Source organism: Moschus berezovskii, chromosome 22 (genome assembly GCF_049115385.1).
Source record: "Moschus berezovskii isolate FMDL1 chromosome 22, NW_MosBer_1.0, whole genome shotgun sequence".
Taxonomy (NCBI): domain Eukaryota; kingdom Metazoa; phylum Chordata; class Mammalia; order Artiodactyla; family Moschidae; genus Moschus; species Moschus berezovskii.
Window position 1 is genome coordinate 37,516,687 of NC_142481.1, and position 24,321 is coordinate 37,541,007.

The 24,321-nt window shown below is 53.0% G+C and overlaps 2 protein-coding genes across 6 annotated transcripts; one reads left to right on the forward strand and one right to left on the reverse strand.

Moving 5' to 3' along the window:
• Nucleotides 1–772: 772 nt before the first annotated feature.
• USB1 (U6 snRNA biogenesis phosphodiesterase 1) lies at nucleotides 773–16,527 on the reverse strand. Of its 4 annotated transcripts, none has more exons than XM_088829989.1 (7): nucleotides 16,325–16,527; nucleotides 14,538–14,704; nucleotides 11,719–11,902; nucleotides 6,751–6,804; nucleotides 4,267–4,372; nucleotides 2,886–3,013; nucleotides 773–1,881 (listed from the first exon to the last, which is right to left on the reverse strand). In XM_088829989.1, the coding sequence occupies exons 1-7, from the start codon at nucleotides 16,420–16,422 to the stop codon at nucleotides 1,782–1,784; spliced, it is 837 nt and encodes a 278-aa protein (XP_088686115.1). In that variant the 5' UTR covers nucleotides 16,423–16,527; the 3' UTR covers nucleotides 773–1,781. The 4 variants fall into 4 exon arrangements, with proteins under 4 accessions (XP_088686115.1, XP_055268627.1, XP_055268626.1 ...); XM_055412652.2 differs by having other exon boundaries at nucleotides 2,930–3,013; nucleotides 16,325–16,524; XM_055412651.2 differs by having other exon boundaries at nucleotides 2,930–3,013; nucleotides 14,538–14,707; nucleotides 16,325–16,523.
• Nucleotides 16,528–17,211: 684 nt separating this feature from the next.
• Nucleotides 17,212–23,437, forward strand: ZNF319 (zinc finger protein 319). 2 transcript variants are annotated; one of them, XM_055412655.2, is made up of 3 exons: nucleotides 17,212–17,507; nucleotides 19,523–21,490; nucleotides 21,721–23,436. In XM_055412655.2, the coding sequence occupies exons 2-3, from the start codon at nucleotides 19,751–19,753 to the stop codon at nucleotides 21,733–21,735; spliced, it is 1,755 nt and encodes a 584-aa protein (XP_055268630.2). In that variant the 5' UTR covers nucleotides 17,212–17,507; nucleotides 19,523–19,750; the 3' UTR covers nucleotides 21,736–23,436. The 2 variants fall into 2 exon arrangements, with proteins under 2 accessions (XP_055268630.2, XP_055268629.2); XM_055412654.2 differs by having other exon boundaries at nucleotides 19,523–23,437.
• Nucleotides 23,438–24,321: the final 884 nt, after the last annotated feature.

Consider the following 24,321-nt stretch of genomic DNA (forward strand, 5'->3'; position numbering starts at 1 on the left):
CAGGTGTCAGTAAGTGCTGGCTGCACAGCAGAATTGCCAGGAAGGCTGGCCTGCATCTCCCTCTCCAGCCCGTGTGACCTCAAAAGCCAGCAGACCTGACTGGCCAATCCTGGTTGAATCAGCAGCTCCATGCAGAGGGCTTGGGGAAGAAGGCACAGAATGTGATTTCCTGGGTCTCTTCAGGGTGGTGATTTGGGAGCTGGCCTCACAAACAGGCCAGGAGGGAGATTCAGGAGGTTCAGGAAGGAGAGTGGGAACCAGAGCCACAGCCCACCTTCTCCCCACATCCTTCCCAGGGGAAAGGGGGTGGTCTGGGCCGGAGCAGGGAGAGCGGGCCTGGCAGGCTGCAAAGGACAGCACTGAGGTTAGGGCCTTGTCTGACTTCTCACGTGACCCCAGGCAATTCATGGAACCTGCTTTTCTGGAAAAGCAGAATAATCACTGCTACCTGGTTTACTCTCCCGGGGGTTCCTGGGAGGAAAAGATAAGAGGGTCCTAGAAAGGACTCCGGAAGTGTCACAGCAGGATCGTGTCTAGATGTCTGTGCTTATGCCTTGGTCCAGGTACCATGTGTGCCCCCTCTGGCGAGCAGGCCTGGCAGGCCAGGTGCCCACACCCTGTACCGACGCATTGTCAAGGCTTCTCATGGCCACCTTAAGAGGTCATAACAGAGAGTCCCAAGAGTACATGCCCCCCATGAAGCAAGCTAGAGAAGATGGGCAGAAGAAAGTCATCTTTGCACCTGGTTGAACAGAAGCAGTCCAAAACAGAGTCCAAAATAAAAACCCTAAGTTTTATTTGGTGAACATAATTTAAAACTAAAACATAAAAGTGTCTCTTCTGCCATCACTAGAAATCCAGGTGGCAGCTGGAGAGAGGACTGGCCCCTGGCTCTGGTGAGGGCTCAAGGAAAACAAAAACCCCTGTGCAAGCATTGGCCCTTCCTCCAAGTGCCCCCAGAACGCCTGCAGGCCGCTGCAGGCAGCCGGAGGCGGCAGAAAGAGACCTCTGCCTGGGGAAGGCGCCTCTCAGCTTTTTTGGGAAGCTGATGGGAAGCCAGAGGTCAGAGCGTTGGAGGCCTGGCTTAAAGCCACCAGTCAGGCCAAGATGAAACATCTGCTCAAGTCTCCCCAGGCACCTGGCTGGGGGTGAGTGGGAGGAAGGAATGGAGAAAACTGATGCTAAACCACAAATTAGTATCCTGGGCCTTGGCCCTGAGATGGCCTCCACTGGCATAGGAGGGGGTGAGACTAAAAATAAATAAAAGCGACAGCACTTCAAGGAGAGAGCATGACAGGCCCGAGGAAGCACCCTTTGTCAGGCCTGAGCAGAGATGAGACAGGGCATGATGGCTTTAAAAAGCCCTCGTCTGGGGACCAATGGCATCCAAAATGCAGACAGCCCAAGGGGGTGTGGGGGAGGGGCCGTTTGCTGGCAGGACTACCATGGGGGTTCTGGCTGAGTATGGGTGGGCTCACCAGGTGACCCCCATTTTTTGTTTTGTTTTGCTTTTTTGCATAACCACCAGACCTAGAACTAGGAAGCCCAGGCTGCCCTCTACTGGTGATTTCTGGGAAAGACCACAATACAGCGGTACCCGACCTGCAACTCAAAGGGGCCAAAAGAGAAGCAGCTCCCGGACAGGCCCCGGAGCAGCTGCGCCTCCTCTGGCCAGGCCCCCCAGTGGAGGGCTCGCAGCATCCCCAGCGATCTGAGTGGGTTCCTCCATCTCTGTCTGGCTGCAAAGGGGCCCAGGACAGCGAGGGCCTCTGGTGCTCACTTCAAAGGCATCGAGAAGAATTTGTTCCCAGACTTGCAGCGGATCTGCTCGGCGTACGCACGCAGCAGCATCTCAGAGTCTTCAAACTCATCCACGATTCCCTTAAAAGCAGGAGCCAGGAGAGGACAGTCACGTTAGGGGAATCAGGGACCCAGACAGCACTGTGAACAAAGCCAGCCTACTGAAATCCTTCACAGGTTAGGCGACCTTGTCTAATCAGCTCTGCTATTCTGTGAGGTCAGTGCTATCATCCCACCTTGGCAGACGAGGAAATGGATGCTCAGAGTCCTGGATCACAGAATCCAATAAAACCAGGCTTGGGACCTGGGTCTGCGGGAGCCAGAGCCCAGAGCTCCTTGCCACCTCCAGCGTGATCAGGCCAAGAGCAGACGTGGCTACCTGAGAATGGCCCAGGGGCTGTCTCCCGCCTGCATGTGTTTCCTTTGGCTCAAACAATATTTTCTTAAAAAATACATACTGGTGGCCAACATTTGAAAATAGGGGGATTACACATAAAAAAAAAAATCTAGGTTTCTGGCTTCTCTTGAAAAACAAGCGCTTGCAACACAAGGTCCACATTCCTGCACGGCAACTCCCCACCATCTCCTTTCCGAGAGGTGAGTACCAGCTCCTCTGAGGGCACTGATGGGAAAGTGAAAGTTACCCCCTACTTATCACAAGATGAGAAAGGCTGTGAGGGTGGACGTTCTGGACACCTGGCATGTTTCACTCATTTCCAACCCCTGCCAGGCCCCTGTGAGCACCCGAGCCTTTGACCTCTGGGCGAGGGGCTGTGGACTCGAGGGGAAGTCGGCAGCATCCTCTCAGATCAGTGTTCTTGGGCAGGGTTTCTCCGGTTTTAACGTGCCCACAAATCCCCAGACATCTTGTTAACTTCTGACTCCGTAGGTCTGGGTTGGGGCAAGAGAGTGGGTGTCGCTAATAAGCTCCCAGGTGGCGCTCTGCTGCTGGTCTGAGACTGCGCCGAGAGGAGCAGGGGGAGGTGTGGGTTTCTCCGGCCAGGCCAGTTATCTCCCAGGGATTCAGGTTTGTGGGCCTAACCCTCAGGGCTTCTCAGCCCCCTCCCGACCTTCCCCAGCATTACTTCTGGAGTTCAGCACCTGCCCGGCTCTTACACCAGGAATTCACCTGTAGTTCCTGCAGGCACGGCCCTTCCATCTGGAGACGTGCGTCACCCACGCACCAGGCCAGGCTGATGTGGAAGGAGGGGTCCTGCAGAGGAACAGTAGGGAGGCAGGCAGTCACCTGGATGCCATGGCAGACATCACAAGAGCTCCACGACAAGAGTTGTCCCAGTATCCCTGCTGCATCCCTGATCTGATCCACGGAGACTAGATCCTTGGTGTTGATCCCAAGTGCCTCCACGGATAGATACAATAGCCCTGGGCTGGCCCTTGCTATGGACTGAATTGTGTGTCCCTCCCCGATCCCAATTCATATATTAAAGTCTTAACCCCCAAGGTGCTGGTATTTGGAGAAGGGGCCCTTGGAGGATAACTGGGTTTAGCTGAGGTCATGAAGGTGGAGCCCTCGTGAGGGGGTTAGTACCCACGTAAGAGGGGGCAGATGGCTGCTCCCTCTCTCTTTCCATCAGGTGAGGACACAATGGGAAGATGGCCATCGACAGGCCAAGAAAGGAGGCCTCACCAGAAACTGACCATGATGGCACCTTGGTTTCAGGCTTCTAGGCTCCAGAATTGTGAGAAAATAAAGTTCTGTTGTCTAAGTCATCCAGTCTCTGGTATCTGGCTATGGCAGCCTGAGCTAAGACAGCCCTGTTCTCAGAGGCTCTCCTTTACATGTCGTAACATTGAGTCCTTACATCTGGGACATGGAAGAGAACCCATGTCCCAGATTTAATGTTTTCTGATGTAAAACATTTCAATAGATGACATACTTTTTAAGGTGAACAAAACCCAAAATATCTAAAGTTATGATAAAACTGTAAATTATCTCCATTCAAATTCATACTTCTGTATCACAGCATGGTTTTAAAAGAATATATCAAGCAAAACCACCGGCCCTTTAAAGTCATAATATTCGACTTGGGCAGGTTCAAGTTCCCCCAGAGAGCACGGCACAAGGCACAGGAAGGGATGTGAAGCTTCGACTCTACCTGGAGTGTCGATGTGACTAAAAAATACTAGGGAAAACTGCTGCTTAAAAAATACAAAGATAAGCATGGATACATCAGAATCGAAGACATATATCTCGTCGCGCATACTGAAGAGATAAAGAGAAGATTTGTAAGAAATGCTGGACTTTGGCTGGGCAGTACCTGACACCACATCAGATCCTCAACTCTCCAGGGGTGTGGGTCCTCTGAAGGCCAGCTGAATGGACACTTCCCCTGGGAAAGTTCTGGAGGGCCCTACGGTTTGCCTCTAGCAAGGGTTTCTTTAAGGCTGGTTTTATTCCCATTAGAGATGGGTTGGTGGAGAGGAAAAAAGACGCCCCTTGATTACCTGGTAGAAAGTGCTGAGGTCAAACTCCTCCATGACCCTGTCTACCTCTGCAACCAGGTCCAGGAAGTGGGCATGCCCTGAGGTGACCTCTAGCCCAACAAAGGTCCTGGGGGGGAGACACAGCCGCTGAGAATGCAAACCAGCCGTGAGGGGGTTAGAGGATGTGACAGAAGAAGCAGGGAGGTCTGGGTCATGAACTCAGTTCACCGCCCTGCTCTCCAAGCTGGCTCTCCCATCCTCCCGCAGCTCTAACCGCACACCTCCCCTCTTTCCCTAGGGTCTAAGATCCCCTGAAGGACCATCTTCATCTGCCGCTGCCAAGTCTACAGACCTGACGCATCTGTGCCCAGGCTCACCATCATCTCTCCCAGGTGGGTCCCTTTCTCCAGGGCTTCCCTCTCTGGCACTGACTCCCTCCCAGTAGCACACTCTCGTCTTTATTCTCTTATTTATTTCTGGCCCCGCAACACAGCATGTGGGATCTCAGTTCCCCCTACTGGAGATCAAACCCGTGCCTCCTGCAGTGGAAATTCAGAGTCTTAACCATTGGACCACCAGGGAATTCTGAGCACTCTCTCATCCTTAAAACCCCTCCTTTGAACCCGAGTTCTCAGCCAGTCCCCATTCCATCCTCAGTTAGACTTGATGCTCAGATGCTCTGTCTCCCTCTGCTGTCCCTCCTGCACTGCCGTCTTCAGCCAGCTCCCATCAAAGCTGCCACCCACCTCTGGGTTACTGCACTTGATGGACACTTCTCCGGCCTCACCTTGGCCTCTCAGCAGGGTCTGACACAGCTGGTTCCTCTCTCCCTGAAACCCATTTTTTTCCTCTTGGCTCCAAGAGACCACCCACTACACGGTCCTGGTGTGACCCTGCCTCTGGCCTCTGCTTCAGTCTCCTCTGCCGCCCTCTCTTCTTTCCAGCCTCTAAATGGTCAAGGGTTGCAGAGCCCAGTCCTCAGGCCTTGGATCTGCTCCATGTGCCCCTGGCCCCCACCCCAGCCCTGGGTTCAGTACCACACAGCCCGATGGCTCCCACATTTCCATCTCTGGCTGGCACCTCTCCTGTCTGCCTGACTGTGTATGTACCTCTTCCACCCACGGGTACCCGGGGGTATCATCAGTGGCAACATTTACTGGGAACAAAGCAAAATGGATTTTCCTCCCACTGGTGTTTCCCATCTCGGGAAGTGGGACCATTTATTTACCCAGCTGTGCAAACCCCAAGTCCAGGCTTCTACTTTGGTTCTTCCCCTTACTGTGCATAGATCGGACTCATTGCTGATTCTGGTTGATTCTACCTGCAGTGGATCAGGAATGCGTCTGCTTCTTGGCCCTTGCACTGAAATCACCCTGAGTCAGGACACCCTTGGCGCCTCACCTGGATGGTGACACCTGTCTCCTCTCTCTCTCTCCCTGCATCTTTACATCTTGTCTCCACGCAGGAGCCACAGACACGATTGGGCTAGACCGACAGTTACAAACATAAGTTGGATCACGTCTCTGTGCAGATCCCTCCAGTGGCTTCCGTGACCCTGAAAACTCCTGACCTTGACAGCCCAGTAGGAACGAACCCAGACTGACTCATCTCCTCCCGCTCTCCCACTTCCTCCCTGGGTTCTGCTTCACTGGCCTCCTCAAACAAGCCAGGCTCCTTCCTCCTTAGACCACCTCCTCGGCTGTGTCCTCTGCTTGGAGGCTCTCTCAGCAGCGTTTCCCAAGGCTCATTACTTCTCATCCTTACGTCGCTGGCAAATGCCAGCTCCTTAGGGCTGTCCTTGGCTGCATAATCCAGACTCATATCACACAGTAGTTTCTAAGAGTCTCATTTCCTTGTTTATTGTTTATCTCCCCCTGCAGAACCTGAGACCCCAAAGAGTGAGGACTGTGCTGACCTTTTCATTGCTGATCTGAGGTGTACAGCAAGTCCCTGGCACCAGGACGTGCTGAACCAATTTTGCAGAATGAAGGAATGAGCCGTCCTCTCAGAGGTGCTGAGAGCAGAAGGCAACTCAGTGAGTGGATCTGACAAGGAGGTTGGCTTTGAAGCCTTGTTAATAACAATTTCTTTTGTTCATCTCATCCTTGAACGCTTTTATCCTTGTTCAGTTCATTTGAGCCTCACAACTGCTTGCTGATAGATGTGTCAGGGCACGCCTGTGACAGCTTGGAAATGGCAGGTCACAGAGGTGGAAGGTATGAGCTCAACATTAAATTGGAGACAGTTGGGCAGGCACCCAGGGTTTTTTTGAGTCTCAGGCTTTTCCCACTAAACCAAGATGTTATTCTCTACCTCTGCCCCTCTCATGCTCCTGGAGTTATTTTTCTTAATGAAAGGTTCAGATCTGGGGACAACTGCCTTGGTAGTCATAGAGCTGGTTAAAACACAAACAAACCAAAAAATGAGACAGACAAGGCCCCCTCAAGTCTTTACTGCAAAGAATCCTCTTCTGGGAACAACTGGGGGTAGAGCAGGGAGACCCACCTGGTTTTCTCTTGATTGGTGTAAATCTTTACCCGGTCGGCAGTAAAGCAGAATCTGAAATTCAGAAGAACCAATTTCAGGAAAAATATTTTTCGAGAAAACAATTTATATTAAAAAAACATCACTTTGAAACTATAGTTAACCCATTTCACATGTAGTATTGTCGCCCTATTATACAGGTGATAAACTCAACCCTACAATACAAGAGCTGGGCAAGACCATAAATAATCGCCAAGTCCAGGTAACCCATAGCTTCATTCAGATGCTAGCAAAAATTTTACTTTATTAAGAACAGTTGATTTTTGATAAGCAATTTGAGACTATCTCAGTTTTACTGATGGGAGCTGAGAAAGACATCATCAGGTTGGTGTTAATAGGTAACTTAAGGGCCAATTTTTTCCTTGTAAGAAGCTGCCTGCAATGTGGGAAACCTGGGTTAGATTCCTGGGTCGGGATGATCCCCTGGAGAAGGGATAGGGTACCCACTCCAGTATTCTTGCCTGGAAAATTCTATGGACAGAGGAGCCTAGCAGGCTACAGTCCATGGGGTCGCAAAGAGTCGACTACAACTGAGTGACTAACACTTTTCATCTACTTTATTCTATAACAAAACCCACACTATCTGTATCTGCTCTATGGTGCTGATTCTCCCGTAGCCAGGATTCATGGGGCCAGGAATCAAGGGGTTGGAAATGGGAGTGGAACCACTAACATGAGTGACCCATTAGCAAAATGTTTACTTTCTGTTCCCACAACTTCATGCTCTGGTAGCCCAGAGGTCTTAGTTCCAGAGGGAGGAATGCTTCCCGCAGGAGACAATGTTTTCATTGAACTGGAAGTTGAGACTTGCCACCTTGGTGGTCCAGTGGCTAAGACTTCACACTTCCAATGCAGGGGGCCAGGGTTTGATCCCTGGTTGGGGAACTAATCCCACATGCCACAACGAAGACACGGTACAGTCAAATAAATAATATTAAAAAAAAAAAAAAGACTTGCCACTTTGGGCTCCTGTACCTTTGAATCAACAAAGAGTTCCAATGATGGCTGGGGTCCTTGATCCTGACTACCAAGGGGAAACTGGACTAGAACTCCATGATGGAAATAAGGCAGAAGATGTCTGGGATACAGGAGATCTGCTGTTAGATCTTTTAGTATTAACCATGCCTACTGACTTCAGGCCAGTGGAAAATTATACCAACCAACCCAGGCAGGACTGGTAATGGCCCAGACCCTTGAGGAATAAAGGTTTGGGTCACTACCCCAGGTAAAGAACTATGACCACCTGAGGTGCTTGCCAAAGGCAAAGGGAATAGAGAGCTAGGAAGTGGAAGGTAGCTGTAAATATCAGCTGCGATCATGTGACCAGTTACAGAAATGAGGACTGTAATCATCGTGAGAATTTCCTTATTTTATGAATACATCTGTGAGTATAAATACAGGACACCTCGGGGACACTGTGAGTTTGGATCTAGAACATGGCAATAAAGTGAATACTGCAATAAAGTGAGTCACAATTTTTTGGCTTCTCAGTGCATATAAAAGTTATGTTTATACTACACTGCAGTCAACTAAGCCTGCAAAGGCATTATGTCTAAAGAAACAATCTACATACTTTATTTTTAAAATACTTTATTACTAAAACCGGCTAACCATCATTTGAGCTTTCAGTGAGTCATAATCTGTTTGCTGGTGGAGGGTCTTGGCTCAGTGTAGATGGCTGCTGACTGGTCAAGGTGGTGGCGGCAATTTCTTAGAATAAGACAATAAGGCAAACGATGAAGTTTGCTCCATCAACCTTCTTTACCTTCTGTGAACAATTATTCTGTAGCAAGCAAAGCAATGCTGTTTAGTGGCATTTTACCCACAGGAGAGCTTCTTTCAAAACTGGAATCAATCCTCTCAAACCCTGCCACTGCTTTATCAACTAAGTTTATGTAATATTCTAAATCCTTTCTTATCATTTCAACAATCTTCATGGCATCTTCACCAGGAGTAGATTCCATCTCAAGAAACCATGTTCTCTGCTCATCCATAAGAAGCAACTCCTTAGCCCTTAAAATTTTATCATGAGATGGCAGCAACTCACTCCCATTGTGAGGCTCCACTTCTAATTCTAGCTCTCTTGCTTCTTCCCTCACATCTGCAGTTACTTCCTCCACTGAAGAAGTCTTGCATCCTTCAAAGTCACCTATGAGGGCTGGAATCAACTTCTTCCAAACTCCTGTGTACGTTGGTATTTTAATCTCTTCCCGTGAATCACAAATGTTCTTTATGGCATCTAGAATGGTGACTCTTTTCCAGAGGTTTTCAACTGACTTTGCCCAGATCCATCAGTGGAATCATTACCCATGGCAGCTATAACCTAAATGAAACGTATTTCTTAAATAAAACTTGAGGGTTGAAATTTAGCCCTTGATCCACGGACTGCAGAATGGATGTTATGTTAGCAACATAGAAACGACACTGACCTCATCTGTCCATCTCCATCAGAACTCTTGGGTCTCCAGGTGCATTGTCACCGAGCAGTAATATTTTGATAGGAATCTTTTTTCTGAGCTGGATGTCTCAACAGTGGGCTTGAAATAGTCATTAAACCAGGCTGTCAACAGATGTGCTGTCATCCAGGCTTTGTTGTTACATTAACAGAGCATCAGCAGAATAGATTTAGCATAATTCTTAAGGGCCCTAGGATTTTTGAAATAGCAAATGAGCACTGGATTAAACTTAAAATCACCAGCTGTATTAGCCCCTAATGAGAGAGTCAGCCTGTTCTATGAAGCTGTGAAGCTAAGCATGGACACCGCCTTTCAGGTTATGAAAATCCTAGCTGGCATCTTCTCCCAATAGAAGGCTGTTTCATCTACACTGAAAAATCTGTTGCTCGGTGTGGCCACCTTCATTAATGATCTTGGCTACATCTTCTGGGTAATTTGAGGCAGCATCTACATCAGCACTTGCAGCTTCATCTCACACTTTCATGTTATGGAGATGGCTTCTTACCTTAAACCTCATGAACCGACCTCTGCCAGCTTCAGACTTTCTGCAGCTTCCTCCCCTCTCTCAGCCTTCACAGAATTAAAGAGTTAGGGCCTTGTTCTGAATCAGGTTTTGGCCGAAGGAAATGTTGTGGCTGGTTTCATCATCTGTCCAGACCACTGAAACTTTCTCCACGCTCTTTTGCTTTATCATTCCTGCAATCGCTAGAGAAGCATTTTTGATTTCCTTCAAGAACTTTCCCTTTTCAGTCACAACTTGGCTAACAGGGACAAGAGGCCTAGCTTCCAGTCTCCTTCCACTTTTGACATGCCTTCCTCACTAGGCTTAATCATTTCTGGCTTCTGATTTAAAGTGAGAGACGTGTGACCCTTCATTTCACTTGAACACTTAGGAGGCTAGCATAGGGTTATTAATTTCAATACTGTTGTATCTCAGGCAATAGGGAGGTCCACGGGGAGCGAGAGAAATGCGGGGGAATGGCTGGTCGGTGGAGCAGTCAGAACATTCACATTTATAATTGTCTGCCTTCTTACATGGGTGTGGCTCCTGGCACCCCAAAACAATTACCATAATAACGTCAAATATCACTATCACAAATATAAGGATAATGAGAAAGTTTGAAATATTGCAAGAATTACCAAAATATGACAGACACAAGAGCAAATGTTGGAACATGATGCTGACAGACCTGTTCAATGCAGGGTTGCCACAAACCTTCAGTTTGTTAAAAAACGATGTATCGGTGAAACATAATAAAACAAGATTTGCCTATACATATATTAAGCAAGTATCTTTGTTTTCTTCTCTTACTCCCTTATCACATAACATAAGATGTAATGACTTTATTTTAGTATTTAAGTGTTGCTAATTGGTATTCAAGTTATGGGCTTCCCTGGTGGCTCAGTGGTAAAAGAATCCACCTGCCAATGCAGGAGACACGGGTTTGATCCCTGGGTTGGGAAGATCCCCTGGAGGAGGAAATGGCAACCCATTCCAGTATTCTTGCCTGGGAAATGCCACGGAGAGAGGAGCCTGGAGGGCTGCAGTCCATGAGGTCACAAAGAGTTGGACAAAACTGAGCACGCATGCACACATTCAAGTTAGGGGTGATTAGAAGAGCAAAAACATTGCTCAAGAACCTTACCCCCTCTTCTGGGAAAGGGATTAGTGCATTTTCAGAAGCACAGTGGACATTGTATCATGTTAGGCAGAGTTACAGTCTTGTAGTCTTAATTTAGAGATTAAGTGTGGTTTAAGAAGAAGCATCTAAGTGTCAGGTCGAGCAGGGGTGGACTGGTGACGGCTGATGTTATGTGTTAACCTGACTGATCTAAGGGGCGCCTAGACAGCTGGTAAGCCATTATCTTGGGGTCTGTCTGTGAGGGTGTTTCTGGAAAGATTAGCATTTGAACTGATGAACTGAGTAAAGCAAATGACCTTCCTCAACGGGTGGGTGTTATCCAACGTGCTGAGGGCCTGAATGGAACAGAAAGGCAGAGAAGGACAAACTCCCCTTCCCTGCATGAGCTGACACATCCATCTTCTCCTGCCCTCTGACATCAGCACTCCTGGTTTTCACACTTTCAGGCTCACATCAGGACTTACATCACCAGTCCCCTGTTGTTTTAGGACTCTGGAATCAAATTGAATTACACAACCAGCTCTCCTGGTTCTCTCCTGATAGATGGCAGATAGTGGACTTCTTGGCCTCCATAACTGCATAAGCTAATACCTGTAATAAGTCTCTTCTCATCTATATATGTCTTACGAGTTGTTTCATACATCAGAGTCACACGGGATGACGTGTACAGGGCACAGCTCTGGGAGATACTCAGTGCGCTAATCTTTAGACCTGGCCTGCTTGCTGGGGTAACACCATCCCACAGATCTATCCCCATGGGAACTTGGGACGGGAAGAGGAGCCTTGGAAGGGAAGCAGAGGAGAGGAAGACAGAAGCACGGGACACTCACCTCTGGAAGGAGGCCACTCGGTCTTTCAGAGCCTGCACGAAGGGGAGGATCCAGTGGTGGCGCAGAACCACACTCTGGGACAGGCTGAGGTGGAAGGCTTCCATCCTCACCAGCCGGGGTACGTATGTCTGTGCATGGCACAGCAGCGCATCAAGCAGGTCCAGGAACTCCTCCCCAGCTTCATCTGGAGGGAAGAGCGGAGAGAGTGGGCCATTCTCTTAGCATGATGGCCACATGATGGCCAGAAGCAGAGAAAGGCTTTTGTTACTCTAGGTTTTAGGAGAAAGTTACTTTGAGAGCAGCCTATATCTTGTTGTTTAGTCGCTAAGTCATGTCTGACTTTTTCTGACCCCATGGACTGTAGCCCGCCAGGATCCTCTGTCCATGGAATTTTCCAGGCAAGACTACTGGAGTGGGTTGCCATTTTCTTCTCCAGGGGATCTTCCCGACCCAGGGATCTAACCTGTGTCTCATGCACTTGCAGGTGGATTCTTTATCAATGAGCCACCTGGAAAGCCCAGCCAATGTCTGTGTATTCTAATCATATTTTAATATGTATTTATGGTTAGAGAATACACATACAGCTTGCTCCTTGGAAGAAAATTTATGGCCAACCTAGACAGTATATTAAAAAGCAGAGACATTACTTTGCCAACAAAGGTCTGTCTAGTGAAAGCTATGGTTTTTCCAATAGTCATGTAAGGATGTGAGAGCTGAACCATAAAGAAAGCTGAATGCCAAAGAACTGATGTGTTTGAACTATGGTGTTGGAGAAGACTCTTGAGAGTCCCTTGGACTACAAGGAGATCCAACCAGTCCATCCTAAAAGAAATCAACCCTGAATATTCATTGGAAGGACTGATGCTGAAGCTGAAACTCCAACACTTTGGCCACCTGATGCAAAGAACTAACTCATTTGAAAAGACCCTGATGCTGGGAAAGACTGAAGGCAGGAGGAGAAGGGGACGACAGAGGATGAGATGGTTGGATGGCATCACTGACTCAATGGACATGAGTAAACTCTTGGGAGTTGGCTATGGACAGGGAGGCCTGGCGTTCTGCAGTTGTGGGGTCGCAAAGAGTCGGACGCAACTGAGCAACTGAAATGAACTGATACATATATATACATATGCTCCTTGAAAAGAATTCGAGTAGAAAGAGAAATATGTGCAGGGGTCCTCAAAGTCCACCATTTAAAGCAGGGGTCTCCAAACCACTGTGATCACACAGGCCATTAGTCAAATGAGCTTGCACACACACCTACAGTCAATGTGCATTTATTCATAAATTACAAACAGGTACTGCACTGCAAAATGATGTTATAAAATGTACACTCTGACGAACAGAAACTTAAAAAAATGAGATAAAGAGAAATACATTAAAAAGCCTTAATGCTTTTCTTTCCAGGAGGTTATCTTGATCTCTCCCTCAGGGCACATATCCCACTTTCAGACCACTACTCTAGAGACAGAGACTGTCAAACACGATGCTCATTTCCCCAGCTTTTCTCAGTGCTGTGCCAACGTATACATTTCATTTGTAAAAAAGATGAGGGCAAGCCAGTTCTTCCCCACACTTTCTCCATATAACACTACACATTGGACAGCCTTCCTCTCATTACAGAAGGCAAGCTCATGATTATGGCTCCACAGTAACTCATCCTCAGATTAGAAACAGTGCATTTCTCTAATCATACATTTATTAGATATCTAGAATCTCCTGACAGACATGTAGAATGTTCCTAATTGTTTATAAAGACAAAGAACACAAGAAGGACCCATTGTATGTTCACAGATCTTTTTTCAAAACCAAATATATGAATAGAACTCCATGGTTAATAATCTGCTCACACCTGGTCAGTTAACTCAATTTGCCCAAATGTCCTGTGGAATGGAAGTGCCACAACTGAGCAACTTTCACTTTAGGACTTCCCTAGTGGCTCAGATGGTAAAGCGTCTGCCTACAATGTGGGAGACCTGGGTTTGATCCCTGGGTCGGGAAGATCCCCTGCAGAAGGAAATGGCAACCCACTCCAGTACTCTTGCTTGGAAAATCCCATGGACGGAGGAGCCTGGTAGGCTACAGTCCACAGGTTCACAAAGAGGCAGACACGACTGAATGACTTCACTTCACTTCCTGTGGAATAGGGAATATAGAGAATCATTCCCATTCTGTGATCTAGCACAAAGTAGTAAGAGCCACCACGTACTCTGTGTATTGTGCTAAGAACTTGACACTGATAATCTCATTTAATCGTCACAGAAGTCCTAGAGGTAATTTACTGTTCCCATATGGGTATTACTACTGTCCCCATTTTAGAAATGAGGAAAGTGGGGCTCTGAGAAGTCTAGCAACTTAACTAAGGGGCACCCAGAGTAGAGGGTAGTGGAGTGAGGTCAGACTCCGAAGCCTGGGATTTTTCTGCCTGCCACTCGCTCATCAGGGCTAGGGTGGGGTGGGACTTGAAGCCAGCACACCTATAGCCCTCTTAGAAATAAAGTACCAGCGACAGTTGCACTCTGCAATGGCCTCAACACTCTGCCCTAGACCCTCCTGTGGCCCCGTCCCCAGGAGCAGAGAGAAGAGTATACGCAGGGTTAATAAAAAAAATATTTCAGGCAATGAATTCAAAACTAAAATCAAGTGTAACAGAAAAATTCCCTAGTTCCTGAAGCTTGTCCTCTCTCTGCTGAGTTGGTCTCTTTCTCACTGCCAGTGTCAGAGGGTGAGGTTTCTGGCTTCCTCCTGGTTGGAGCCAGCTTCCTCCCATAAGAGGCACCTTGTCGGTATCAGCCACGTGTCTCTCAGGCATTACTTACAAGGTACGTAGATGTGGGTGGCCCAGTTGCCACGCTCATGGGGAAAGGTGCGCACCCGGCCCCCGTGTTTTGCACTATCATCCATAGGCCCCTCCTCAGTGCCGGGGAACATGTGCAGCACACTGGAGGGTACCGGCAACCTCTGGCCGGGAAGGGGGCTCTGGCCCCTGCTAGAGGAAAGAAGAAAATAAGCCCAGTTAGCTTCCTACATTCTCTATGTCTGCACACATGAAGAAAGTTGTAACCCCTTGTACAGGGTGACTCTGCATGTCTATTTCTCACAAACTGCCATTTGCAGCTTCCAGGTGACCACAAACTCTTTCCCTAACACTCTTTCATTGGTGTCTCCCAACAAAGTTACGGTTTTTCTGGTAGTCATGTACAGATATGAGAGTTGGATGTTAAAGAAGGCTGAGTGCCGAAGAATTGATGCTTTCAAACTGTGGTGCTGGAGAAGACTCTTGAAAGTCTCTTGGACAGCAAGGAGATCAAACCAGTCAATCCTAAAGGAAATTAACCCTGAATATTCACTGGAAGGACTAATGCTGAAGCTAAAGTTCCAATACTATGGCCACCTGATGTGAAGAGCTGACTCATTGAAAAAGACCCTGATGCTGGGAAAGACTGAGGGTGGGAGGAGAAGGGGACGACAGAGGATGAGTTGGTTGGATGGCATCACTGACTCAATGGACATGAGTTTGAGCGAGCTTGGGGAGATGGTGAAGGACAGGGAGGCCTGGGGTGCTGCAGTCCATGGGGTTGCAAAGCATCAGACATGACTGAGTGAACAACTCCTGAAAGCAGACTTTCTAGGAACCTGGTCCCCATGAGAAACAAAGGAGCAGGTGGAGATATGTGGAGTGATTGGGGGCAGGAGGAGACGGGGATGACAGAGGATGAGATGGCTGGATGGCATCACCGACTCGATGGACATGAGTTTGGGTAAACTCCAGCAGTTGGTGATGGACAGGGAGGCCTGGCGTGCTGCGATTCATGGGGTCACAAAGAGCTGGACACGACTGAGCGACTGAACTGAACTGAACTGGACAGGCCTGAGCCAGATGACACTTCGTAGCTCTGTGGTCTTCCGTTCCGTTCCGTTCAGTCGCTCCCGACTCTATGTGACCCCGTGGACTGTAGCCTACCAGGCTTCTCTGTCCATGAGATTCTCCAGGCAAGAATACTGGAGTGGGTTACCGTTTCCTTCTCCAGGGGATCTTCCCGACCCAGGGATCGAACCCGGGTCTCCCGCATTGGAGGCAGACGCTTTAACCTCTGAGCCACCAGGGAAACCCTCTGTGGTCTTAGGCAACTAATATGCTCTCTGTGAACCTCCGTTTCCTCATCCATAAAGTGAGATGAACGAAGGTGCTGCTTGAAAAGCACTCAGCAGGTACCAGGCCTGGCAATTAAGAAGCGAAGCTCTTCCACAAAGTAGGAGACTTCCTACTTTGCTCACTGCTGAGTCCCCAGTTCCCAGTCTGGCGCAGAGAGAGTACTCCATGAATATTTATTAGATTAAAGAAAACACTTTCCAAATGAGGAAACAGACCTAGGGTGGTACAGTGGTGCGTGCCAGGAGACAGTGTGGGCCGGCGCCCGAGGCTGGACCCAAACCCACCCCGTTTCCTGCCTCCTAACCTTGACCTAGCCAGGTGGGGGCACGCCGAGGCTCTGTCTGGTCCTCCTTCCCCGCACCCCCACCCCGTGCCCCTTTTCCTTCCCTCGCGAACAGCCCCGGACCCTCCCCAGTCACCCGTCCCCAGAAAGGCTTCCTCGCTCCTCACCGACTGCGACCTTCAGCCCCCGGCCGAACCCGGGCCCCGGCCTCGGCCTCATCCTCGGAGCCGCTGCTGCTGTAGCCCACGAGGGGCGCCGCGCTCATGAGGCACCCCCCACCCAGCCTCACGACCGCACAGAGGGTAGGCAGGCAACCTCGCCCCACCCGGAATTCCTCTGTGCCGGAAGCGCCCTCCCGGGGGCGGGGCACACATCAGCACCGCCTCGGGGCGGGGTGCGGGGCGGGGCCCGGCGGGACGCGAGCTAAGATCCTACCCGGCCGGACCACGCTGCGCGCCCGCTCGCCTCGCTCTGGCCGCTCCCTTGGAGCCTCCTGGCACGGCCGTCCTCCGTGTGCCCATTTCAGAGATCGCTCTGGGTCCTGACCTCTCTGTCCGCTGCTCAGTCTGCAGCAACTCGGGACCTCCCGGCAGGTGGTCCCTGGGTCAGAGCACTAGACCCAGCGGAGATCCTGGCCCTAGCCGTCCCGACGGGGCTCAGAGGTCCCGGGGCCCCTTCCCCAAGCCCCGCCCAAAGTCCGAGCTCCGGGGGCCCCCTTCCCTAAGAGCGAGCTGAACAGTCAGAGGCGGGTCCGTTCCAGAAGATCAGAGGGTCTGGGAGGGCTCTCCTCTCAGGCTCGGGGGTCGGGCCGTGGGCCGGGCCCTGGGAACTCGCTCCCCTGAGGACGAGTAGGGTGGTCGGAAGCAGAGCGCGCTTCCTGGGTCAGCTGAGGCGTGCCGGCCGAGCGACCGGAGAGCCACCCAGCGCGTCCGGCTGCTCGACCCGGCCCGGCCGCGGGGTCCCCGGCAGGGGGCGGCCTCGCTCCGTGCCGCCCGCTCCTCCCGCAGCCGCCGCCGCCCGGGCTGCCGCTCCTCCCCCGGCCCCGCCTCCCTGGCCCCCGCGCCGCCCGTCTGTCCGCCGGTCTCTGCAAGGCCATCGTTCCGTCCGCCCGCCCTCCCAGCGCTCCTCCGCCCCGGCCCCGCTATCCCGGCCGCGCACGTCGCTTCCTCGGTTCCGGCCGCCGCTAGCCCGTTCCCCGCCCCCGGGCCGGCAGCCGCCGCTACGCGAGGCCGGGGATTGGCAGCGCGCGTAGGCCGCGCTGCCGCGGATGGAGTCGGAATAAAGGGGCGGCTGAGAGAGCAGCCAGTCGCCACTCGCCCCGCGCCTGACCCCGCGGGCGGCCCGGAGCAGGTGAGCGGCGGGGCGCCCGGGGCCGCGTCTGGGGGCCACTCCCGCGCCCGCCGCACCCCTTCCCCAGCCGGCCCGGCAGTCCCCCCCCCAACCCCACCTCCGGCCCGACCCGGCGGCCTCCTGAGCTCTTGGGCGGCCCAGGCCGACCTCGACACGCAGCTACCTCCCGGGCCCGGCCTGCAGCCCTGGGGCCTTTCTCCGGCCCACTCGCCCGCAGGTCCGGCGCCGGGGCCGCAGCGTCCTGGCCATTTCCCGGCGAGGGCTGACAGGAGGCAGCCCAGCTGGGCCGGCGGGCAGTGCCGGCAGGGAGGTGATCGGCTTTCATTCGGTTTCCCAAGGAAGAGGAAGGGCTGGGGTGGGGCGCAGGTGGGGGCCTCCCCTTGCCTCCCTAACCCTAAGTCTCTCATCCTCTTTGCTGGGTGATCAGAGAGGCCTCCTGACCGCACCTTCCTGGAGGGGGGGCCGGAATGGGCAGCGGACCTGGGGGCCCGGGGCTGGGGACCCTGGGTCTGGCAGCCATTCATGCCAGGGGTTAAAAAAAACAGTTGGGTTGGCGCAGTCTGACCTAGACCTGGCCCAGAGTAGTCCAGCTTCCCTCTTTCCTGGGGAGGCTTCGGTACCTGCTGGCTCATGCAACCTGCTGCCTCCACTCGGAGCAGCGGCTTCTTCACTTCTTCCCTTCCCGGAAAGATGCTGAGGCTGACAGTTTTTAGCCTGACTCTTACGTTTCTTTGGCAGAACAGTTAGAGGCCAGGCTGGCTTGTGAAGGCATCCCCTTCCTTCTCTTTTCATCGGGAGAAAACTTAGAAACTTTTCAATGTTAGAAGCAGAGGAACTGGGAACCTGAAAGCGGGTTGCATCTGATTCTAAAAGTTCCTCCCTCTCGCTGTCATTACCTTATGCTGCCACAAAGTGGTGAGTTAGAGATTTGCCTGGGCTGGGTGGTCTTTACCTTCCATGGATTATCCAAAGTGTTACAGACTTGGAGCAAACGAAAAGGCTTGTCTCCGGAAAGGTGACAGGGATGGTTAGCATGCCACATTCCACATTGCAGAGGCAAACTCAAAATTGCTTACATTTCCTTCTGGCCTTGACACCATCATGTTAAGAGGATTTAAGGCTTTTTTTTTTTTTTTTTTTGGTGCTCTGGGAGGTGACTAGCTTGGGGAACTTCTGCCAAGTAGCCATCAAGGCTGTGTGGGTCTGTGGGTTTCATCCTCATCAGGCATTGGCTCAGGTCCCTGCAAAACCATCCCCCTTATTGTGTGAAGAGAGAATAGGCACACAGTCAGTGGGGAGGACCTGGGGACAATTGAGAGGGGTGTGCGCCAACCCCTCACAGGCGAAGTTTTCTGAGATGGGCCTCCATTCCATGCAGGTGTTTTAACTATTGATTGACTGAGGGGCCTTCAGATCTGGGAGGTCTGGCCCTTTAGATCTACCGTCTGTTTTTATGAGCAGTTGTGTCCTGGGTTGAAATTCAGGGCAGCGACAGGAGAGGAGCTGGCAGATCTACAGGGAGGCCTCAACCAGAGCCTCTCTGCTTTTATCTATCTTCTATATTAGGCTTCCAAATAAGAAGTGTTTTGCACACACATAAAAAAGGTTATGTTATTAAAACTCTTGTTTTGTGCACCAAGACTCTCACCGGTCAGTCTTTCCCTCCTTCTTTCCTGGGAGCATGAATAGAACGTGTGACTTCTTTGTATTGTGGGCAGATCACCCCAGACTGTCACTTCTGAGACAGCTAATGGAAACGGGTTGACAGTAAGCTGGGAGACTGGGATGCCTGGCCAAGGCACGGGGAACTGAGGATGGGTGGTCCTGGAGACAGCCACCATCCTCTTTACTGGAGAAGCTGCGCTGCCAACAAGTGAAGATCTCCCAGCCCAGAGCCCCCTTCACTTCCCTGATGTGTTTTATGTCAATGTGGCGAGTGCAGGCAGATCAGGGAGAGGCCCCGGGAACAGCTGTGTGTCCCTGCCTCTAGCTCACGATTTCTTTCTTCTCTGCAGAGCCTCCCTGCCACTCCTGGCACCCTGCCCGAAGACCCCTGTCCTGTAGGCACAGCTGTGTAGTCTGTCTTGGTGAATGACTTGGACCACCTGACCAGTCCCGCTCTGTGCCTTGTCCGAGGTCCTCGTCCATCCCTGATCCTGGGCAGCTTCTCTCTCTGGTGTGGGTCACCTTAAGCAGGGAAGCTGAAGCCATTACCCTCCAAACCCTGTTTCATCTTCCCAAGCATGTCGGAGAGCTGGCAGCAGCCGCCGCAGACGCAGCCGCAGCAGCCTCAGCCCCCACAGCCGCAGCACCATGCTGAACCCCCGCCGGCCCTGGCGGAGCACACGCTGCCCCCAGGCACGGCTGAGAACCCCCTGGGCTGCGCGGTCTATGGCATCCTCCTGCAGCCCGAGCCGGGCCTGCAGCCCCCACAGCACGTGCCCCTGCAGGCCGCTGGGGAGCCGGGCCCCAAGTGTGGAGTGTGCGGTCACGACCTGGCGCACCTGTCCAGCCCACATGAGCACCAGTGCCTGGCAGGCCATGACCGCTCGTTCCAGTGCACGCAGTGTCTTAAAATCTTCCACCAGGCTACCGACCTGTTGGAGCACCAGTGCGTGCAGGCCGAGCAGAAACCTTTCGTCTGCGGCGTCTGCAAGATGGGCTTCTCGCTGCTCACATCGCTGGCGCAGCACCACAGCGCCCACAGCGGCACCGGGGGCCTTGTGAAATGTTCCATCTGCGAGAAGACCTACAAGCCCGCCGAGGCGGCCGAGCCCGAGGCCACCGCCGCCCCCTCCCTGCCCCCGGCACCCCCGCCTCCGCCTGCCGTGGCCCCGGCGGAGTTGGCCGACAAGCCCTACAGCTGCCCCATCTGCCAGAAGCCCTTCAAGCACCTGTCGGAGCTCTCGCGGCACGAGCGCATCCACACGGGCGAGAAGCCCTACAAGTGCATGCTGTGCGACAAGAGCTTTAGCCAGTCGTCCCACCTGGTGCACCACAAGCGCACGCACAGCTCGGAGCGGCCGTACAAGTGCGCGGTGTGCGAGAAGACCTTCAAGCACCGCTCGCACCTGGTACGCCACATGTACGCTCATTCGGGCGAGCACCACCTGTTCCGCTGCAATGTGTGTGAGCTGCACTTCAAGGAGTCGTCGGAGCTGCTGCAGCACCCCTGCACGCCGAGCGGGGAGCGGCCCTTTCGCTGCGGCGAGTGCCAGAAGGCCTTCAAGCGGCCGTCGGACCTGCGGCAGCACGAGCGCACGCACAGCGCCGAGCGGCCCTTCAAGTGCGACCTGTGCCCCATGGGCTTCAAGCAGCAGTACGCGCTCATGCGGCACCGGCGCACGCACAAGGCCGAGGAGCCCTTCAAGTGCGGCCTGTGTGAGAAGGGCTTCGGGCAGCCCAGCCACCTGCTCTACCACCAGCATGTGCATACCCTCGAGACCCTCTTCAAGTGCCCCGTGTGCCAGAAGGGCTTCGACCAGTCGGCCGAGCTGCTGCGGCACAAGTGCCTGCCGGGTGCGGCCGAGCGACCCTTCAAGTGCCCGGTGTGCCACAAGGCCTACAAGCGGGCCTCGGCCCTGCAGAAGCACCAGCTGGCCCACTGCTCGGCGGCCGAGAAGCCCCTGCGCTGCACCCTGTGCGAACGCCGCTTCTTCTCGTCCTCCGAGTTCGTGCAGCACCGCTGCGACCCGGCCCGCGAGAAGCCGCTCAAGTGCCCGGACTGTGACAAGCGCTTCAAGTACGCCTCCGACCTGCAGCGACACCGGAGGGTGCACACGGGTGAGAAGCCCTACAAGTGCCCCAACTGCGACAAGGCCTTCAAGCAGCGCGAGCACCTCAACAAGCACCAGGGCGTGCACGCCCGCGAGCAGCAGTTCAAGTGCGTGTGGTGCGGCGAGCGCTTCCTGGACGTGGCCCTGCTGCAGGAGCACAGCGCGCAGCACAGCGCCGCGGCCGCCGCGGCCGAGGGCGCCTACCAGGTAGCCGCCTGCCTGCCCTGAGTCCCCGCTGCGAACCCTGCCAGGGCCGGCGCGGCCCGGCCTCCTCGCGCCCGTCCCCGGACCTGGCCCGGGGCGTGAGGATGAAAGGGCACCCGGGCAGGTGGAGGGTGTGGGTGCCTGGCACCCCTGGTACTGACCTGGAGGAGGTGAGGGTGGGGGGCAGATGGCCGTGGCTGGTCTTGATCCTGCAAACCTCTTTCCCCTTACAGGATTCGCTCTCTTGAGAGACCTCAGCCTCCCTTTTCTCAATGGAACCAGGCTGGAAGTGGAACTGGCCTCTCTCCACCCCAAGGAGGGGGTGGTGCTAGCCCAACCTTCCTAAACCTTTCAGCCTCACTAGAGAAAGCAGATAGGTTAGGAAAGAGAAGGGTCACAGTGGGCCTGGGCGCAGGGTGGCCCCCTTCAGGTTGCTGTTCGAGGGGGAAGGCTAACTCCAGGAGGGAATCCTGGGGCCAGGGAGGCAACCTGGGAGCCCCAGGCCCCTTTGTCAACTTCAGTCAGGGGCAACCTGCCCTCCAGGGTTCTGACAGGCGAGACACCCAGGAGTGCTGCACACCTGTGGGCCGGGTCTGCTTGGAGAGCGATTGGCCCAGCCAGAAGGGAGGAGGCAGAGAAGTTCTTCCATGACATGCTCAGCCGGGAACAGCGCTGTCCCCGGGGAAAGGAGGAAAGGCAGCCTTTGCACCGGAGGGCTCATCCCAGCGTTTTGGAAGTGCCCCTCCCACCTTTGTGGCAGTTCCAAGGGCAGGTGGGGAGTGTGCCCTCAGCCAGACAGAACTGCTGATGTGAAAGAAGGGGATTGTTAGACCCCCTGGTGCCCAGGAGGAGGAAGGGCCAAGCCCTTCATCTTCCTAGTGGATGGTAACAAGTGTCACTCCCTCACTGGAATCAAATCGTGGGAACCAAAGCCTCAAGGGCATGGCCCTAATCAGCTCACCCCAGCCCTGCCTCTGGGCCAAGACCATGCCTGGGTACTGAGGTAGGGGATGTCCGGGTAGGGGAGGTAAAAGGACCGTAAAAGGCATGACTCTGACCCCACAGTGCCCTCCCAGCCCCTGGGCCCCCTCCCCCATCGGTCTGGCTGCTGGCCTGTACTCGAGGGGTCTTGTGCTGCCAAGATGCTCTGAACAACATCCAGCTATTTCCAAGACCAGAGTGTTCTCCTTTGGGTCCTTTTAGGGTTCCCCTAGGTCTCCGGCTACCCACAGGGCTCATGGAGCCTTGGGTGTCCCGGATAGGGAGTGGGCAGGGGAAGAGGGTTGTTAAGGAAACCAGCAGGTGGATGGAGTCAGCTGTTACCACTTGATGGCTGGGGCTCTTCTCAAGAAGGCCAGAAGACGTTTACTGTCAAAATGATTCTTCTGAACCCAGCTCTGCCCCTGCCCTCTCCCTAACCCCCTCCCAGGTTGTGGGTTTTAAAAGGAGACTTTAATCAGTGCCCACCCCAAAATCCCAGAGGAGCAGGGAGACCCACCTTGTCCCACTGTCACCTTCAGAAGTCTGAAAGCCCACGTCCACCTCCTCTGACTGGATTCCCTTCCTGTGCCCGCAGAGAGGGGCAGTCCTTCCCCTCGGTGCTGGCTTTAGTCACAATGCCTCAAAAGACATGGAACCCAGGCTGACAACAGTCCCAAGTGCTCATTTTCTTTTTTTTTTTTCCTTTCATTTTGCTTTCTAAAAGCAGTTGTTATACTGTTCATAACATTGTATAGTTTAATTTCATGTCATTTTGGATCTTATCTAAAAATGTGAGGATCTGAGTTTTTAAAAAGAACGACTCCATTTTAGATAGCCCCTTTTGATGTTAATATATAGTGAGTCCAATGTATGCTTTAGAAGTAAAGACATTGACCTTCACAGACCAAAGCACAGCTTCTTCTGATCATTCTTCCACAGAGGGATGTTGGGCCGTGGAGAGGGGGTGGTGTGCACGCTAGGGGGGCCAGGCTGGGGACTGGGATCTAGGCTAGGTTCCAGTCCTGCGTCTGGAACACTCTGGTCATGTGACTTTGGGCAAGCCCTCAGTTGCCTTGTCTATAAAATGGGGAGGTTAATGCTTGCCTTGTTTGGTTCTTGTGCGAGTTAAGTGGAGTTGCATGTGGAGCTTCCTCAGGGAGGGAAGCTGTGATGATGCTGACGGTGCCAAACACAGGACACTTGGAACCCTCAGGCTGCAACCTCTTGACCTCTTGACCGCAGCCGCTGTAAAGGGAGCTGGACTGAGGGACCAGCAGCTCATAAATGTTCAGAAGCTGGGGCCTAGGCCTGGCAAGCAGGAGAGCTTGCTTGGCTCCAGTGGAAAACCAGGGCCTTTCTGGAGCAGCCTGTGGGCCCCGCCCCCAAGGATGGCCCATTCTGGCCTCATTTCCACTCATACTGTCACAGGGTGATCTGTTCGTATGTCCAACCCAGGCACCTCCTCAGCCTACCTGAACCCCTCTCTGGGAGCCAACTGCAACTCGGGCTCCTTCTGCTTCTCACAGGCAAGGGTGGAGGTGGGGAGAGGAAGGGAGAAGAAACAACCTCTGCCTGGGGTCCGAGAGCTAGTGGAGTGAGGTCAGCAGGGATCCCTGCCCTGGGGTGGGGTGGAGGTGAGGGTAGAAAGAGGACCAGAAGCTGCCCCTGCTGCAGGGGACTCAAAATGCTGCAGAAGGCTTAGTGGGGAGGCTGGAGGACCCGAGATGTGACCCGGACACCATGCTTCTCTCTGTGTGTGGCCACGGGGGACCTGCCCTTGAGAAGTTGGGTGGTTCCTTCCTGCAGGCGTCTGCCTCTCAGCAATGATGCCCAGAGCCCCTTGCGCATCTGCC